The sequence below is a fragment of the Alexandromys fortis genome, unplaced genomic scaffold (assembly GCF_014885135.2).
Source record: "Alexandromys fortis isolate MF-2015 unplaced genomic scaffold, M_Fortis_MF-2015_v1.1 scaffold_74, whole genome shotgun sequence".
NCBI classification, from domain to species: Eukaryota; Metazoa; Chordata; class Mammalia; order Rodentia; family Cricetidae; genus Alexandromys; species Alexandromys fortis.
The window spans coordinates 7,874,949-7,895,288 of record NW_026068008.1 but is presented as its reverse complement, the minus strand read 5'-3'; the positions used below and the strand labels follow the sequence as shown (position 1 = coordinate 7,895,288).

The 20,340-nt window shown below is 34.4% G+C and overlaps 1 protein-coding gene across 1 annotated transcript in view; it reads right to left on the bottom strand.

The window, feature by feature from the left end:
* Nucleotides 1-20,340, bottom strand: part of Ralyl (RALY RNA binding protein like) — a 423,647-nt gene that overhangs the window by 157,994 nt on the left and 245,313 nt on the right. The window contains exon 2 of the mRNA XM_050161774.1: nucleotides 8,601-8,676. Within this exon, the coding sequence (XP_050017731.1) occupies nucleotides 8,601-8,676 (76 nt within the window). The remainder of the gene's footprint in view (nucleotides 1-8,600; nucleotides 8,677-20,340) is intronic.

The following is a 20,340-nucleotide window of genomic DNA, read 5'->3' as shown; positions in this document are numbered from 1 at the left end:
TATCATGAAGTGATGTTGCATTTTGTGATGGGCCTTTTCAGCATCTAATGAGATGATCATGTCGGTTTTTGTTTCCAGTTTTGTCTATATGGTGGGTTACAGTGACAGGATGTTGAAACATTCCTGCATCTCTGGGATGAGCCCTTCTTGGTCATGGTGGATAATTTTTCTGATATTTTCTTTGATTCGGTTTGCCAGTATTATATTGAGTATTTTTACACCAATGTTCATGAGTGAGATTGGTCTGTAATTCTCTTTCTTAATAATTTATTTATGTGGTTTTGGCAGGGTATTTTCAGCCTCATAGAAAAGGTTTGGTAATGTTCCTTTTGTTTCTATTGTGTGGAACAATTTGAGGAGTATTTGTATTATTTCCTCTTTGAAAATCTTGTAGAATTCTTCACTGAAGCCATCTGGTCTTGGACTTTTTTTTTTTTTTTTCATTGGGAGACTTTTGATGACTGTTTCTATGACTAGCAGTTATAGATCTATTTATTTGTTTATCTGATTTTGATTTAACTTTGGTAAGTGATATTTATTCAGAAAATTGTCCATTTCTTTAAGATTTCCAATTTTTTGGAATAGAGGTTTTTAAAACATGGCCTGATTATTCTCTGGGTTTCCTCCATGTCTGTTTTTATGTCCCCCTTTTCATTTCTGATTTTGTAATTTGGACATTGTCTCTCTGCATTTTTGTTAGTTTGGATAAATGTCTATTTTGTTGATTTTCTCAAAAAAACCCAACTCTTAGTCTCATTAAATCTTTATATTGTTTTCTTTATTACTATTTCTGCCATGTTTTAAAATATTGGTCTCCAGGCAAGAATAGTTGTATTTTAACAATATGAATCATAAAGTAATTACATAGATTTTCTTTGCTAAGGGATTTTACTATAGTGTCCTCTCTATCATTATAATATCCTCAATATATGGGAAAAAAGATAACTATGGGTATTTGTACAGTAAAATTAATCAGTAAATGGAAAATAGGCCATTCTTTAGCTTAGCAGAGAATTGCTTGAAGCAAAACAATTCTTATTGTTATTATGTCAGCATTCCTTTGGACACTTAGAATGTACAGGTTTGTAACTTACATTTGCCTAGCATTATATTGTGAAGAATGTACCAGAAACAAAAACATTAAAAACCTTTTGCTTTGAGTAACCAAATGGTCAGCCCTAAAGCATGCAGACAAATAACATTCTACATATTGAGTTTGTTGTACTTATTTGTTTAATAATGTTTGTGTGTTGTGTGTGTGTTCATGTAACAACAGTCAGTGAAGAAAGAAGTGATAAATTTTTAAAAACGCAAGGGTGTGATATGGTAGGTTTGGTAGGAAGAAATGGAAAGGGTAAATATAATCTTACAAAATAAAGAAATTTTTCCAAATAACACAATAGCTACAAAATATAATAAAGTAGAGATTAACAAAAATCTTTTGCTTTGAAAAGTTATGTGATACATGGAATGATTTAACTGATTATGAGTTTAGCACCATCTTCACATCTGACGATTCAGTTAAAATGTCCTTGCTTGACTCTTTCTAGCTCTCATCTTTCCCATTTCAGATCTCAGATCTTGGGAGAAGCATCGCTCAGGTGTCAGAGCCTTATGCCTGAAACCCATGCTAACTGTTCTATGTCCTCACCAGTGTCTCTTTTCCTCACTGGTTTCCATTAATTCCCTTGCAGTTTACAAGTTTATCTTCATGAGTACAATTACTATGTTGTAGTAGCAATGCATTTCGGTAAAATAAATCTTAGTTCTAACATTTTGAATACATAGTAGACATTTTTAAGAGGAAAGCACTCTAGTTTTCTTTCTCAAACAAATAGTGCGTAATACTATAGATATTTCCTTTGAATAATCATAATAATTAGGCATGATTAATATTTTATAATACAAATTAAAGTTCTAAGACCATAAACATATTCTCTTTCAGGAAGCTATTTTTTTATTTGAATAAAGAACCCAAGGAATGAGAAATCAATTCCATGTCACACTGTGCTTGTCACTATCTAGCATTTCACTAAGGGTATTCACATTAAATAGGGGCATAGCTTTCAGCTATCCATAAAGTGAATTTTTGAAATCTATTCTGATACAAAAGTATTGCAACATTCATTTAGAACCTTAGTTTGAAGGAATTCACCCTCAAGTACTCACCAGTATTAAATTTTAAATGTAGACACTTTTTGGTGTTTTTTCTTGTCATTTGGGGGAATGATAAGTCAGTAGTTTGTAGGTGTTGGAGGACTGGATTAGGAACAATATTAATGCAATGTCTACAAGGATTCTGAAAAAATATATACTTTTGAATTAAACCAGGTATGCTCATCAATCCTTGGTTTCTGTCCAGTTTAAAAGAAAAGGATGCACACGTGTAGAAATAGGGAAGCATACTTTCCTTGAACCCTTATACTCCACCTTCAAAGCAAAGAAGCTGCCTTAGGTGGTTCCACCTTATCAAAAAGAAAAAAGGAGAAGAAGAAGAAGAAGAGAAAGAAGCCTTTTATAGAGTTAAAGGAATTTTCAAAGGAAATTTTAAACTTCAACAAATAATTTTGTATTTTCTTCGATCAAATCAAATGGGACCAAAGAAAAGCACAGCAATCAAAAGCTGCATGGTTAACTCGGCACACTGTTACAGACTGTCATCTGTTGTTCCTTACTGATTTCATGTTTGCAATGATGATAACTTAACTTCCAGAATTTTAATTTTATTGTCAAGGTCCTGTATGGCATTCTATGACTCCTGGAGTTTTCTTTTCCTGAGATCTTCCAGAACCATCATGAAAGATTACAGAATTCATGTCAATGGAGTCCAAAATATATTACCACTGATACTTTACTATAGTTACTTTTCTTAGGCAGACTCTGATTTTGTCCATAAAAATAACTTACCCCATACTCATGACTTCTAGCACCAATAAGGATGGCCTGAAAAAGATTATTCTGGTGTCTGAAGACTATTATTTTGCAATCTGAAGAAGTCTTGAATTTTTCTTCATGGTGACTTGACTACTAAGGTCTTCTCACATACAAAAAAGACCTGTGTGATGCCCGCAGTATTTGATAGTGGCACTCAATAACCTCTGTGGAATTAAGGAGATGAAACCTTATCCATCTTTTAAAGCTGTGTTCTCTGTGTCTTGGAAGGCTTCCACTACTTGACTGAAAACCTGCGTTTGTTTACCTCTGATGAACATTCTTTGTTTTTTGGTATATTTGTTATTTTTAATTAAGCCAGAGAGGAAAGGCCTGTCTGCTTTATAAGCAGAGGCAAAAGAGTCATTTAAATAATAATTGTCCTTTACCAATTATTTAGCATTAATTGGAACTTAGCATGCTGGAAAACTTACTTTCTAGGGGCGAATAATAATTTTAAGATACTATTCATAGTCTACAATGTACACAGAACATTTGAAGCAGCAATTTATTAGATATTACAGTATTTTCCCTGCAGAATAGATGAGCTATTCATGGTTAGGACTAGGTCCAATATTTATGAAATATTCAGAAATGATTAATTATGTTTCATTTACAAATGGACTCCAATGGGAGACATTTTTATTGCAAGGGCTATTGTAATGAATTGCCTGTCTCTATGAATTCATATTCAGTAGTGGAATCATTTATTTTTCTCCTTTCTACATACTTTATATCTGAGCTTTCAGTATTTATTTTGTCTCTCCTGCTTCTTCTATTTCACTCCTATGATCTGTTTCTGTTTGCCAAAGCTGGAGACCTTGGGCATCTCTTCCTCCCTCACACCTCACTTCCTCAGTCACATACTCAAATGATTGCTTGCTGTCTAAAAAGTAAAAGTCTAATATTAATAGAATACTAATATCAATAGAATATGTAGAGGTATTTAGGTCTTTTACCAACATAATTTTCCTGTTCCCCTTCAGGTTAACCATACCAGCTCCCTCCCACTAAGCCATGCTCTTTTGTGTTCTCAGTGCTTCAGCTTTGTATGCTTTCATTGCTCATTATGCCTTTATTTTTGCATGAAGTCTTATTTAGAAGCAAGCTCAAGCATCCTCTAATTCCTATCACTTCCAGGGAATTCACTTCCTTCTACTTATGCAGAATCAGTAATGATCTCATTTATCTTCTTGGAGTGTAAGCAGGCATCTCATCTGTTTCTACATCTAACTTGTGCTTAATACAGTATGATTATTTTAAGTCTCATTATAATATATTCTTCTATCTACTGTGTATACAGTATAAATTAAACATACAGTAGGTATTAGTGAAATTTGTGTGGATAAACTGAAAAATCCTCTGACTATAAGATACAAAGCACAGTCCTGTGTCAGTGGGTATTTAATGGGAAAAGCAAACCACGGCAGATGACAGTGACAAAGTGGATGGGGGTGAAGAAGGTCCTATCATTGTCCAGGCAGAGGCCCAGACAGAGTGCAGTCACAGAAATGCATCAGTTTAAAGCAATATAGTAAATGAGAAACTTCCTTTAGATATGTACATAATGCCCCTTTTACCCCATTATCTTTTTTTCTCATTGTTTGGTTTTTGCCTTTCTATACCAGCAGTTCTTTGACTCCTGTAAGTGTGTCTAATCTTTAAGACATCTTTAATATGTATTAAAGTATGGATGTGCAAATGGAACCATGTTATTTTATGGAGGTTAAATAAGTAGACTAAAAACTTTAAACATTAGGAAATACAGAATGGTAATTTCAAAGATGAACATGTCCTCTTCCAAATAGAGCAAGTGATTTCACCTCAGATACAAAATATTTTATGATCATGAAAATTATAGCCTGGCCTCTAATTATAATTAGTGTTGTATGCCAGCTACTTTGAAACTGAGGAAGAAGAACCACAAACTCCAGACTGGCATGCACTGGGATGTTAGTTCAAAGGCCAGTTTGGCCAAATTATTTACACGTTGTTTCAAAATAACATAAAATAAACAGTGAAAAGAAATAGCTAAGAAGTACATGTGAAGGTCCCTGAGTTCAATGTCCAGTATGGAAGAAAATAAAAGGAAGGAAGGAAGGAAGGAAAGATGAGAATCAGTGTGTTAGATAACTTGAAGTAAAGACCTTATCATTATACAAGTAGATGTCAATTTTATTGTGTTTATGAAGTATCTAGTATGCAAAAATTGCTCTTGCAGTATTACTAACTATTGGTGTTGATGAATAGAAAGACTTTGTTTTGTCTAACCTGTTTTTTTTTTCCAGGTGCTTGCAGCTGGGTGAAGTTAGAAACTGTGTTCTAGTAACAAGGGCCCCAGACATAGAAGTGGAAGACCAGTGCCACTAACTAATTTTGCTACCTTGCATTGAAAAGGACAAGGCTTATTCTGTTTAAAATTTAGATTTCTTATTTATGTAGCAGGGTTGTATTCTCAACCTGCAGGAGTTGTATACTAAATAGATGAATAATGACTGTGGAAGCATTTTCGTTATGAAAATAAGGTACTATTAAATGTATGTAAGAATGAAAAAATAAGTTTAAAGAGGTTTTCTCAGCTTCACATTCATTCCTTTTTGTTCTCTTGGCTATTGTCTGTCAATTTCCACACACTTCAACTTTAATTTACTTCAATAGATGAAAGTAGGTCAAATGAACATTTTCCCACTGATGTAATTTATATATAGTACAGCATACTTAAACCAAACATTTACAACTCAGTACAACTGGGCAGTAAAAAGAAATAACATTTAGAAAGACACCAGTGTCTTTTTATGAGCTTTCATCTCCATAAAGTAATCAAAACTATTCTAAAATAAAAAAATATGAAAACTAACATCATTATACAGATACTAGTAACTGTGTGATGAGAGAAAAAAAGAAAAAAAACCTTGCCATATTGCGTTGTTAATAACTTATTCCATGACTTTCAGGATTCTGTACTCACAACAACTAATTATGTGTGCATTTAAAAAGAAACTAACAAGAAAATGATGTGTATTGCTTAGCTTTGCCTCAAACAAGGTAGAAAATGTGCCATGTTTGGGTAATGTATTCATTCCTGCCTTTTCCTATCAATGAAAATTATTATCCAATCATCAGTACTTATTTTTGTTGCTTCTTATTTTGTATAAAATATTTTATTTAGGTTACATATCATTAGTTACTTATTTTCAGATTGTCCATTTAGACATCCAAAATAAAAGATAAATAAATTACATTTCTTTATCACAATCGCTTGAAAATCTTGGGCCCTTCAGTGTAAATAGGCCCCTTCAAGTGACGTTTATAATCTTTAAGTTTGGGAAATGAGACTGTGTCATCACAGAGTTCAGAGAATATTTGTTTAGACAATAAAGATAAGAGAATAGCATGGGGCCTCCTCATGAAAACTGTTTTACCCTCCCTTATCAGAGCATAGCCAATCTAAAAACATATTGCTTAATTTTCTGTTAACCGAGTGATATCATTGAAACAGGAAGCCTTTCTCAACACTTCTTTTAGCTCTGTTGCGGTCGAATGATGAAATATGTCTTGGAGAATACCAATAAATTGTATGATACAGATCTCATTCAATCATCAATAGCCTGGAACAACTTCCTAAATCTAACTGAAGTGAATTTTAGAGAGACTGATGCAGAGTCAGCATTTAAAAAAGAAAAGTGTAAAGTACATGAAGTGGCACATAGGTCTTTACTGTAGAGCAGTTTTTCTTTTTGTTTTGTTTTTCAATAGTGGTTGTTAAAAAATAAAAAGCTACACAAAACTTAAAAGCTTTGTGAAGTTACTATTATGTTCTTTCTTAGATCAACCACACTTTACACTTGTTAATAATACATATTATTATTATTAACACTTAAGCCCTGCATATAATCTACTTTGAGAAGTGAAATAGCAACAGGAGAAAAAATACAGTGAATAATTATAACAGCCTCAGGAGAGTGTCATGATCTGACTGAACATGGCCTCACAGATCTGGGAGAGGCACCATTTGGAAGGATTAGGACACATGGCCTTGGTGAAGGAGGTGTGATCTTGGAGGGAATGTGTCATTGAAGGTATGTTTAGTGGTTTCAAATGCCAAGCCAGCCTCAGTCTCTCTCTTCCTTCCTGCTGCCTGTTGATCCAGATGTAGAACTCTCAGCTCATTGTCCAACACCATGTTTCCCATATAATGATAATGGACTGAAACTCTGAACCTGTAAACCAGCTCCCAATTAAATGTTTTCCTTTATAAGAGTTGACATAGTCGTGGTGACTCTTCACAGCAATAAAAATCTTAGCTGAGGCAGGCAACAAAGTGATTGTATTATCTAGGTAAGAAAACTATATTTGTCATTCTGAGAAAATAGGCATGAGATGATGTAGACAGTAACAAAATAAGATGAACCAATTTATAGCTGGGAGAATACTGGAGTACAATGCCTACTGACATGTGCTTGGCTACTGGTATCATGTTTCTAATAGGCTGATTTGATAAAAAAAATTAATGTAACTCCAAGTTTTTGATCTACTGAAGAGGACTGAAATAAAAACACATCAAGTAGTATTCAGACATTCACAGCGTAGTATGTGAGATAGTCAGCAGCACAGATTGTTTATTGTTTTGGCAGCAAAACTCATATTCTCTGGAAGATCGGCAAGCATTCTTAACTGTGAAAGAATCTGTCGAGGTTCGTGAAATGAATATTGCTGTAGTTGGAGTATGAACAACCCTTTAAATTTCATGTATTAAAGCCTTTGTTACTAGCTGGTGGTGCTTGTAAAAAGCGGTTGGATGCTGACATCATAAATGCATTAATGTACTGAATTCATAGAGCAGACTATTAGAATGTGGGGTCTAGTTAAAGGAAATAAATCCCTCGATGCATGCCTCAGGATGCTGTACTTTGGTTCCTCTTTTGTTGCCTGTCTCCTGTATGTCACAAAGTTGGCAGCTTTGTTCTTCCCTGCCATTTCTCAAAAGCGAATGTTCTCATGATGAACAGCACAGCCGTCTGTGTAGTGAAACATTCAAAAACCATGAGCATCTTCTTTTAAACTGTTTCTTGTAAATATTTTTGTGTAATCACAGATCATGATTGGCAAGTATATTATTATAAATGAGAATATTAAGCTTCTGTATACTGTAATTATTTGTCATTCATGTTGGTTTAATAAAACTCTGCTTGACCAGTAGCCAGGCAAGCATAGATAGTGTAACCAGACTGGGAGAATTCTGGGAAGAGGAAAGGCATAGAAGGCAGTCACCAGTCAGAAACTGAGAAAGCAAAATGAGAATGCCTCACGTAAAAAAGGTATGAAGCCACATGGCTACATATAGACAAGAATTGCGAGTTAATTTAATTTGTCAAAGGTAGTTTAGAATAATCTTAAGCAATAGGCCAAACAGATTATAATTAATATAAGCCTCTGTTTGTTTCTTTGTGACCGAATAGCTGTGGGACTACCAGGCAGGACAAACTTCCATTTACATTAATGCTTAAGCATCTGCTATGACTCCTGGTGTGTGTATGTGTGTGTGTTTAATCAATAGAATTTAATAATAAAGATTGTTGTTTTAAATTAGTTAATTATTTGCACATCATATTTTTCTGATAATGTGTCAAAAATTTCATATATGTAGTGGGATGGTATTTCTTACTTACCTATAAAGAGCAGACAGCGGCCTCTTGTTTCCAGGCTTTGGTCTATAAGGTTTGGGTTCCCCTGCCATGTTAATATCTGAAAATAAAAAAAAATAGCATTTTTTAAGTAACAGTGATAAACAATTTGGAAACATTATACCTTAGAGCATTTATTTTTTCTATTTACTTATGCAAATTCTTTTACAATTCTAATTTGTTAATTAATTTACACTGTGTGTCTATGTGTAACATTTTACATAAGGTGCTTGTATTTGTTAGTGTACCTGTAAGAACACATGCAAGAATGGAGCTGTGAACATACATGGAAACTGTGGGTCCACATCTGTTATTTTCTTGTTTTAACTTTATTTTATTGAGTCAGGGTCTCTTACTGAACATAAAGTTCATGAAGCAGGTAATGTTTTCTGGCTAATTAGCTTTATTAAACACTTCACAACAAAGCTAGAATTATGGGAACAATCCTATTTCCTCAGGCCTTTCATGTGGGTTTTCAGGAATTAAACTCAGATTTTCATGTTTGGCAGATAGTTTACCAGTTAAGAAATTTCTTCATTCCTTCTTACACAAATCTTATATGCTATTCTCTCTAAAATATATGAAACATCTTCTTTACATGAAATAGTGTAGGAATTGTCACTTAAAAAAAAAAACAATTAGACCCCTGATTGTCTGGATTTTATACCCTACTAGGGAAATGGAGATACTAAGAAGAAATTAAAGCATAAAAAATATATAACCAATTTGAATTTGATGTTTTATGAAAAAAGTGTTAAACAATGAGAGAAGAATCAAGACGTGTAATAAAAACAAATATGATGATACCGTTTCTGATTTTTAAATTATTTGAGAAATATCTACAGTCATAAATATTTATATGGGTTATAGCTTTTATCCTTAAAGGAGGTATTACCTTTCATCATCATGTTATCACAATGCTTATCATATTTACTGAGGAAGACATAAAAAGATAACATTTATTTTGCAGCATAAATTGAATGTTACATATTTCCAAGTTGGTCACATCTTAACTTCAGTAACTGAAAATGCAACGAAGTGTCTAAGATTGACAAGAGGCCAGAAAAGGTGATAGTTCTTGCATACAATTGCTAATCTTGTGCTTAGAAAAAATATTAAGGTTTGAAGAAATTAGAAAATTGGACTTTAAAGAGAATCCTCTTTAACTCGGGATGTCCTCAAATTCATGGTATTCAAGTTCAAGTGTTTGCTATAATTCGTCAACATAATAAGTCTATTTTAATCAATAGTATTATAATAATTAGGTACTTAAAAGACTAATTATAGAGCTGAATTCCTACTTTCCATTATTAAAAAAATTAATATTTAATATTTAAATACAAAATGTAAATATGTAAAATTTAAGTGGTAAAAGAATGAGAATTCATTTATGAGCTCAAAATATGGAATGACATCTTAAACAGAAATAAAATAACACTGTTATTAAAATATAACATTTATGAATTATATTACATTAAATTAGGATTTTTTTTTCTTATCAATTGCTACATAAAGACCACACAAAGAGCAAAAAGCTATTGACAAAGAATTTGTTTCTTGAGTATATGAATATGTCATCTTTGTCACAGGAATATGAGTCAAAACATCAAAAATAAATTTGACAAAAAACAACTAGTGAAAAAGAATGTGATAAATAAAAAAATAAGAGTTTCTTATTTTCACCAGTAATTGGTGATAATTTAATATGAGTCAGTGAGTTCACAATTACAGGCCGATAACATCAGGAATTGACCAAGTTTCTGAGCAAGTGCAATGCATATACAATTTAAGTATTGGCATAAATTAGTGAAGCTACTTTAAAAATAATTTTGCTGTTTTAAGTAACAATAGTGCTTAAAACTGAGCCAACAGTTATGGAAGCAGAGGCAGAGATCCACAGCCAGGTACTGAGACATGTTACTGGAAGTCCTGTTCAATAGAGTGAGAACCTACATGGGACAGATCCCTTTGCATGTGGGTGACAGTTGCATAGAATGGTCTGTTTTGGGGACTCATAGTAGTGGGATGATGACTTGCCTCTGATTCTGTGAGGGCTTTTGGGAAACTACTCCCCATGCTGGGATGCCTTTCCCAGTCTCTATGCAGGGATAGGAGGTTGGTCCTGCCTCAACTTGATATGCTATGATTTGTTAACTCCTGTGGAAGGCATGCTCTTTTCTGAAGGGAGACAGAAGAAGAGTGTATGGAGGGGAGGGGATACGTGGGAGGTGTGTGAATGGTACAGGAGGAGATGAAGAAGAGAAAATAAACAGGACCGCGAGGGGTGCACCCACACACTGAGACAACGGGGATGTTCTATCGGGAACTCACCAAGACCAGCTAGCCCGGGTCTGAAAAAGCATGGAATAAAACCAGACTTGCTGAACATAGTGGACAATGAGGACTACTGAGAACTCAAGAACAATGGCAATGGGTTTTTGATCCCACTGCACGTACTGGCTTTGGGAGCCTAGGCAGTTTGGATGCTCACCTTACTAGACCTGGATGGAGGTGGGAGGTCCTTGGACTTCCCACAGGGCAGGGAACCCTGATTGCTCTTTGGGCTGACGAGGGAGGGGGACTTGATTGGGGGAGGGGGAGGGAAATAGGAGGCGGTGGCGGGGAAGAGACAGAAATCTTTAATAAATAAATAAATAATTTTAAAAAATGTAAAATAAATGAAAAAAAATAAAAAATAGGTAAATAAACAAATAGCCAGACAAACAGATAAATAAAAAATAAAATTGCATCATGTGTGATGACTGTGCTCCTAAAGAAATAATTGCATATGTATAATATATTATTTGGGAAATAAATGTTCAGTGTGATATACTTACAGATAATAGGACAACTACTTTGTGCAAGTTTAGAAAAGACAGTTTACAATGGAAAACTAAAGGAGAGTGGAGAAAGATTTATAGCTACAGGTGAAAACGTAGCCCTATTCATGAGCCCTGGAATCACAGCACTGAACAAGATTTATGTCACTGAAAAACACTGAAAATATATATTTTATTTAAATTAATATGCAAATTGAAGGACTGCTTAGAAATAAATTGTAATAGGAATAATGGAAAGAAAATAAGAGGTAAACAGTTTACCAGATGGTAACCTCTATAAGGGTAGGTTTCGGAGGACATGAGGAATTTTGAAATCAAATCATAGAGCACTGAATGAGAAAATATGGATTAAAATCCCAGTGTTACACATATTACAAATATTTTATGTGTTTTATGGTGGGTAGTGAATCACTAAGAAGTTGAGAATAACAATGACAATATATGTGTTATTTCACACCTGGTTTAATATCATCAGGGTTTAGAAAGCAAATGGATCGAAGTGAGGTTGGGAGCTAATGTACAGGTTATGGTGGGGACAAGAAAATTGGGGTAGGTTACTGAGTGTGAGAAAACCATTAGAAATGTCAGTAAAAACTAAAAATTTGATTTAAACTGGCTATACTTTATGATTTCTAGTTGAGAATAAAAAAAGGTAGTGAGTCTTTTGTAATTTAAAATAAGGCCCCATGAGTGTCGAGGCTGTTTATAACTGTCCCTCTGTGCTGTAGTTGAAAAAAAAATTAAAAACTGTAACGATGGCATAGGCTGCTTGTGTGGGTAAATATAATTATATTCATTGTATATTTCTATATTTGATATCATGATTTATAAAAAATGAAAATATAAAATTATCTTCATAAGTAAATACACATATAACAAGTCAGTCAGTGAAATATATTGTCAGTATCCTTAAATTTTTGTAATGTGTTGTTAGTGGTTCTAAAAATACACTTAAGAGTTGACAGCTTATTAAAACCAGAAGAAGCCTTTCATGACAACCTGCTAAATCTGTATTTCCAACATTATTAGTTACCTATCAAAGGTATTAAGAATGCATATGAGGGCCTGGAGAGGTGGTTAAGTAGCTAAGAACATTTGTTGCTTTTGTAAAGGTTTCTGGTTTGATACCTAACACCCACATGGCAGCTCATAAACATTTGTAACTCCGATACCTGGGAATCTTTTCCCACTTCCAATTTAGATGGGCAGACAACATTCACACAATGTGCATACGATGTGCTTATAAAGCATTCATACGCATTAAAGAACAAAATAATAATTTTAAAAATTACAAAAGTTTATATGAATCCTTAGTTTCTTCTTAGCATACATCAGCCATTTAATGCAGAATTCTCCTTCAAATACATATAATATATTTATATATGCATATGTATGACTCTTCAGAGATCGATTGACCCTCACCCAAAGTTTGAGTGCATTAAACAAACCAGCCTCTCAGTTAATCGTTGTGAAGATAAAGCCTTGAAAGAACACAAACGAACTAATCTTTACATTAAAGGACTTGTAGAGTTAGAATATTTAATGATGTTATGAGAACATTCAAGCTTTGTGAGAAGCCAAAGATCAAATTATGATGCATCAAAAGCCATTGATCTTATGGGGATCATAAAGAAGAGCAAATGGCATCTTGACATTGTTGCAGAGATCCCATGTTTGTTCTGGCAATGTGCAAACTACACACAAGCAGGGTACCTGGAAGGCTGATAAAACTTCAATTTGTATCCACTCTCATATGCTAGGCACTTTGAAGTAAAACATTTAAACATAGAAAAATATCAAAGTCACTTCTTAGGCTCCTGAGTTAGATTCTTTTTACTAATATTTAGAATTTTTCTTAGTGTGTCTTAACTCTTAACAATGAGACACTTTCATCACAGAGTTCATGTTTTAGAGCCACACAGTTGAGTCACACATACCCTTTATAAATCTGCAAAAATAAAGCACAATAATGGTTTCTGCAAGTTTATGACTTTATGTTTAAAAATATTTACTTTAAATATCTTTTAGAAAGGACTGTGCTTAATAACTATTGGGTAATTTTTTGGTTTAGCCTGCAATTCTCACTTCAGCTTCTGGTCATTGAGTATAAGTACATATATTATTGGATGGCAGAGCCTGATTTTCTAGCTATTACACTCATATTCTGCTGAAAAGTCCTGGTAAAATCAGGTGACCTTTATATGTGTGTATTTGCGTGCACGTGTGCGTGCGTGTCTCTCCCTCTCCCTCTCCCTCTCTCTCTCTCTCTCTCTCTCTCTCTCTCTCTCTCTTTCTCTCTCTCTCTCTCTGTGTGCTGATGAGGCCACGCTGGGTGCACTGCACATACTCTAGCCGATATCCTCTCCCTCCATCATGCTCCAGAGAGAGGAAGCAGAAGGGAACTTCAGCTTTGCTTCTTCTTAGAGAATGGGGTAAGAGCATTCTCTAAAATGGGTGTTATTGAATTTTGTAATAAGATGAATCACTATAAGCATTTACTAACTGCCCAGCAGAACAGATGTGTCATATTTTAATGTAATTTTTATTTTATTATTGGTTTTATTAGTTCAAATTAACATGAGAAAACAGATGAAGTGAAGTTGAAGCTATATTCCAAAACTTTATTTATTAAACCTCAAACTCAAACTTCAAAATCTCCTGATAGGCTAGTTACAATTATATCGCCCACACTAAGTTAAGAGCACCACATATAAACTATACAAATTTCCCTTTTCATTTGAACTGAATTAGCAAAACCATGATAGCATGGCAAAACAGTAGTAAAGTTGTGAAACTGAAAAGAGTCAATAAGCTGAAACAAGCCCGTCTGGAGGCAAATGAGACAGGTTTTATTCTGAAGTGTCTTTCTCAGAAGCAAAAAGTAGAACAAGAAGATACATTCATCTGAAGATTCTTAGGTGAGAGAAAACAAAATCCCAACCACTTTTCCATTACTTCATGAGGCTGAATCTGAGAAGATTCTGTAACACTACACCCCTCCCCCAAATCCATGAATTAATTGCCTCTATGGGCAGCAACTTAACTTTATCACATTCTCCTCACTGCAGCGACTACTGTATGTGCTCTTTAACAATGAACTTCTGAAGAGCTGTCCTTATTTCACCAAACTTTGTTCATCAGTACCTGTAATGTGTTTTGCTTAATATATCAATGCTCAATTATTTTATTGTTAATATACAGGCCAGAAGACATGTCTTTTCTGGAGTCTACTGTTCTAAGTAAGCTATATCAATACATTCACTAAAGTGAGAGTGACTTGAATCCTGTTTTGAGGAAGAAATTATATAGGCTGCCAAATTAGTTGGTCAATTTAGAAGAGGTTGGAAAGTGATATTTTGTCTCTTTCACACATGTGTAACTCAAATGTCCTAATGCACATCCAGGAATGTTTTTGAATACCACACTTGTTCACATTTAGAAGAACACAGCCCTCTCACAATCCTGGTTTGTAAGATATTTTGAAAACTTGGAATTATTTATTTGCCATAGATTTAATTTGAAATATTCTAGTTTTTAAGGTTAATGTAATCTTTTATATTATTTATTATTTGACTAATACAGTAAACTGACAATTCCTACTATCTCGTACCACTTTCTATATTTTTAACCTTGGTGTAGGAGACATATCTAGTATAATAGAATATTTATATTGACAATGCTTTTTTTAAAATTAACAACAATGTTTTTCTGGGAGTTATTTCCCTCCTTTTTCCTATGTTCAAATAGATACCTAAAAAATTCAGCTATGGCATGCAGACTGCCAAGAGTAGTCATTTGGAATGTTTTATTGTTCACATTTAGAAGATTTAAGGACTCATTAACATTCGGTTAAATGAAAACTCAGGAGATAAAGGAAACTCTATCTTATGTTTGACAAGGGAATGAATATAACCATATAGTAACCCAAGTATACGCCTATACAACTAAAAAGCCTTTCTTTTCAGACATTATTAGTTCTGATCCAAGAAACACTGTGCAATAAAAAGAGCAGGAATAATCATTCTCCTTTTTCAAATATAGATATTTTAGATACTGAGATATCAATACCATTAGCTCTGCTTACTACAAGCATTTTATTACTGAGCACGTACCACGTTAAAAGCATCCAACGATCAGAAAACAATGCACCACATCCCTGCATAGTGAGATGACTATCTTAGGGTTAGCCTTGAAAGGGACTGCATTAGATTTACAAAATTATCTTACCCCACCCCTACATCTCATTGCTCTTTACCTGATTTTGGAAACCACACATTCTAGACCTCTGAAGCCCAGTTTCTTGGCGGAAAGCAGCCCGATGAGCAATGTGTTCTGAGTGGGGGAGATTGGTGCTATGGGGTGGGTGGACGTGTGGTTAAAGAGGACTTCAGGGAAACATGGGCAGTACCTCTGTAAGAAGCACTCTGGGCTACCAATAGTGCTGCCTGAGATTTACTAGCCATGTGAGTTTATGACCCTAAGGTTCCCTTGAGCTGCACAGAAGTGTTTGTTTCTCAGAGGGAACAATGCACTGTTCTTGCAAAGGCTAAGCACAGTTGTCCAGTGCTCCATAATGCCAAGGATTTTGAGCCAAAAGCTAAATTAAAACAATTTTATATTGCAAAAGTAAATGACTTCCTAATCTTGTTGTTTTTCCATTCTCAGAATAAAAGCTAGTTTTAACATTTGAAATATGCCCTTAATAGTATGTTAAAATATTCACTGTTCTGAGAGTGAAACTGTAGTCTAATTTTACTGGGCAGCCACTGAATTGTGACCACTTTAATGAGCCTGTGGACCTAGTTTCATAAATTAGTTCTGACACAGCACTATGGTGCATTGGCCTCTGGTTATTAGAATGCTAATGCAAAGATCACCGGCTGGCCAGATGCCCATTTGTTACCAGAGAATGCTCTGTGCTGAGGGGTCTGTGTGCAAGGACAAATAAGAGTGAAAACTGGAAATTTTTCCTAATCAACTGCTAAGTTTTTTCTGTGTGTTTCATTCATTGAGATTCAAACTGATTTCTTTCCCAGGAAAAAGAGAAAAAGAACAAAAGAAATACATGCATCCAAATCTTTGGTAGTTGCTATATTTTTTTCTAGATTTTTACATGAAGAATTTGTCTTTATTTTTTGAGAATTGCAGACACGAGTGCTGTATTTACATCAGTTACATGGTGGGGTTATTGGAGAAAGGAGAAGATGATTTCCCCCAAGAACAACAGACTATTTAGCAGAAGCCCTAGGAACAAGGCATGGGGAACCTCCCTTCAAGTTATTCTTCATTGTGGAGAAATACAAGCTTCCCAAAACAGTACAGGCCATTGCTGTTGCAGAATTTGAAGGTACGATTCTATTGTAAAAGACAACAGGAGCTGTGTGGACAGGATTTGAAAGAACTGATCTGGAAGCCTCTTCCCTGAAGACCAGGGATGCTTTGTAAACTTCCAAGAGGGAAAAACAATGAACAGTGCTACCCAGTTGTACAGCCTATAATTCACAATGTCAGGCTTTGCAAGATACTACAATGGAACAACAATGGCACTTTGATCTCCACTTACCAAATCATACTTACTTGGATTTAAAGCCCAATCAGTAAAAGGGAATTCATACCTTTTACTGTAAAGGTAATTAAAAACCTATGGCTGGTGAGATTGTAAGCCTGAAGGAAAACCCATTGCTGTCAATTGTTTCTAAACCAATATAGTTTCTAACAGAATTTTAAATATTATCTTTATATTTGTAGATAAGTGCAGCCCTCAGCCTTTCAAAAGAAGGTTATTCTTGCTGCAGATGGAGACCAATGCAAAAATCTACAATTGGTCAACCCCAGTTGAGATATCTAAAATGTAACTTCAATATGAAGAAATAAAAATATATAATCAACCATTCCTTTTCATTGGTCAAATAAATGTTGAATATAGAAAACGAGCTGGGGAAAGCATTAGGTTAATTGATGCACCCATGAGGGTGGACCAGAGTGGCAATGAACAAATTGCTATCTTACACATGTGATGACTCATATAGAAGACTTCAACTTCACATTCCCTGAGCACCATGCCTCCTTCTCTAGAAAAAAAAAAAATGTGTTGCAGGCTCTCTTCTTGGCCCATGAAATAATTTCCTTCAAGATGCCAACTCTTAACTTAAATTTTCCAGAGAACCATGTGTCTTAAGTATGAGAAAGACTGATCTGTTAATTAAGTTGAAAACACAAGTTTCTGTCCTTCCTTCCTTTTCCTTGTGAGCTTTTCTATCAAAGCTCCATGTGTTAAAATGCCTTCTAGTTCCCTAAAAATATTAATGACATGAAATGTGAAGCTGTGTGACTTTGGCATGAGTTTAATCAACTGCTGTTGCACTCTAACGTTATTTAACAGAGAACATAGCATGTTTTCATACAAGCTATAGAGCCACAAAATGGTCATAATTACAAACATAAAGTATGTGTAAATTACTAAGAAATACAATTTGGTTGACTATTTTCCTATCATTTTATATTTTAATTTCATAGGTAAGTTTTTGGAAGAATTATTTTAAATTCCATGAACATCTTTATTTCTACAGAGTCTGAAATTAAGGATTAAAATTAATGATAGAATTAAGGAAAAAAATGAATTTAATCATTTTATTGAGAGTAATTATTCAGAAATCAAGTTAACCAACCATGAAATTTATATAAATGTTTTCTAGTGGTACTCCATTCAGGAATTTGACCTCATTGCATCTGTGATAATCTGCTGGAGACCTGCAAAAGTGTGGCCAAAAATATATCATTTCTCCATGAACTAAGGAGGGCTCATAGGAATCCAGCACTGCTGACAGACTATTGCCAATCATTGGCTTCTGGAAGAATAGGATGTGATCTTCTTCAGTGGGGTAGCTAGTGATAGCTAATGTTTCAGTAAAAAAGTCCTCACCTATGCTCATGACAACAAGTATATTTAAACTCAATAGTGCACAACACACTTGCGCAGATATATATACACACAAAAACATGTACATATATGTACATATATTCATATATTCACACACTACATACACACATTCACACACACAAACAGATATACACACACTCATACACAAACTCACATACATATATTCACACATAACACACACATGCTCACACACACAAGCACACATACATACAAATACACGTATATTTAGACATGTACACATACACAAACACACGACACAAATTCAGACAACCACACAAACAAGTAAACCATCAAAGTAGGAGGGGAATTGTTAAGAAAAAAGAAAAGTTTCCCTGGGAGAGAGAAGGTATTGAGAGAACATACTAAGGGCAGTGGAAAAGAAAATTTATTATACACATGAATTAAACTGTCAAAAATAAAATATAATATATATTCTTATGTATTTATGAATCAATAATAAAAAATATTATGATAATTAAGCTTATAACTATATGGATAAAAACCAGTTTGGTGATGAGCTGGTTGTAGTGACACATAATGAAACCCTGTTTGAAAACAACCCTAATTTGTTTTATATTCATCAGGTACATTTAGCAGTGCTTAGTTCAGTGCATGTACTACAATTATTTGTTTTCATGCATAAATATAACCATTTAAATTAAATTCCATAGAAAATCAGGTTTCACTTGACAACATTCAAGTAAACATTTTCACACTAATAAAACAGAGACCTCAATGTAAATGCTTCTTTTTCTTCTTACCATTTATATCTTTTCATATGTGTACTTATATATTTTCCCCTAGTTTTTTCTTTATGGCTCCAATTAACTATTTATAGCACTGCAGTTGTTTTGTTGGGTATTTTAGAATTTACATACAAAACATTAAGATCAGCGTAAAATCTAAATATATTTTTCTGCAGAGTAATACACAGCCCTGACAGAGCACTCATCTTCATTATGTAAAAGCCTGTGAGAAATGTGGCTTCCAGGTTCTACACCAGTCACAGTCAATCATAATCTGTGTTTTGACAAGATGCTAGGTGATTAAATATACATTTCAGTAGTGAAACTTTGGGCTATGACATGTATTCTTCGCCTTCGGTTACTTGAATTTTTTGTTTGTTAGTTTATGGTTGTTTGACAGTTTCCTGATGTGAGATTACTCTCTGTATGCTGTGAATACCATTGGTTAATAAAGGGTTTCTTTGTATCTATAGCAGAACAGAACTTAGCTAGGCAGGGAAAACAAAATTGAGTGCTGGGAAAAAGAGGCAGAGTAAGAGAGAAGCCATGTAGCCCCTCTGGAGAAAGATGGAACTTTACCCGTTAAGCCACAGACACATGGCAGTACACAGATTAATAGAAATGGGTTAAATTAATATGTAATAGTTAGCCAATAAGAAACTAGAGCTAATGGGCCAAGCAATGATTTAAATAATATAGTTTATGTGTGTTTGGTTCTGGGTGGCCGGAATAAACAAGTAGCCTCCTTCTAAAAGCAGCTCATTATTACAGTTTCCTGCATTTATGTAATGAATTTTAGTTACATTTTCTCCTCATTGTCTTCTTTCTTCCTCTACCTCTTTACTGGCATCCTTCCTCACAACAGACCCCTACTACTTTTGTATGTGGTCCATGGAATTACAACTTCTTGCCCAGCATATGTGGGAAGTTACTCATTTCAACAAGGGCAACTCATTCATGGCTAACCTACTGAAAATAGTGACACCCTTTCCCCAACTACCTTCGATTGTCAGCATTTTCCTCTAGAGAAAGGTGGATTCTGAGTATCCTTCTCCCACCTGTGATGTGCTGTTCAGGAGCATAGTCTTGTAAAGTGTGTTAATGAGTGTACTAGCAACCTCATATTCAGAAGGTGTCTCTTTTGCTGCATGTCTCAACAGTCTTACTAGCCCTTATTTTAAAGCCTAAAATTTTAAAGC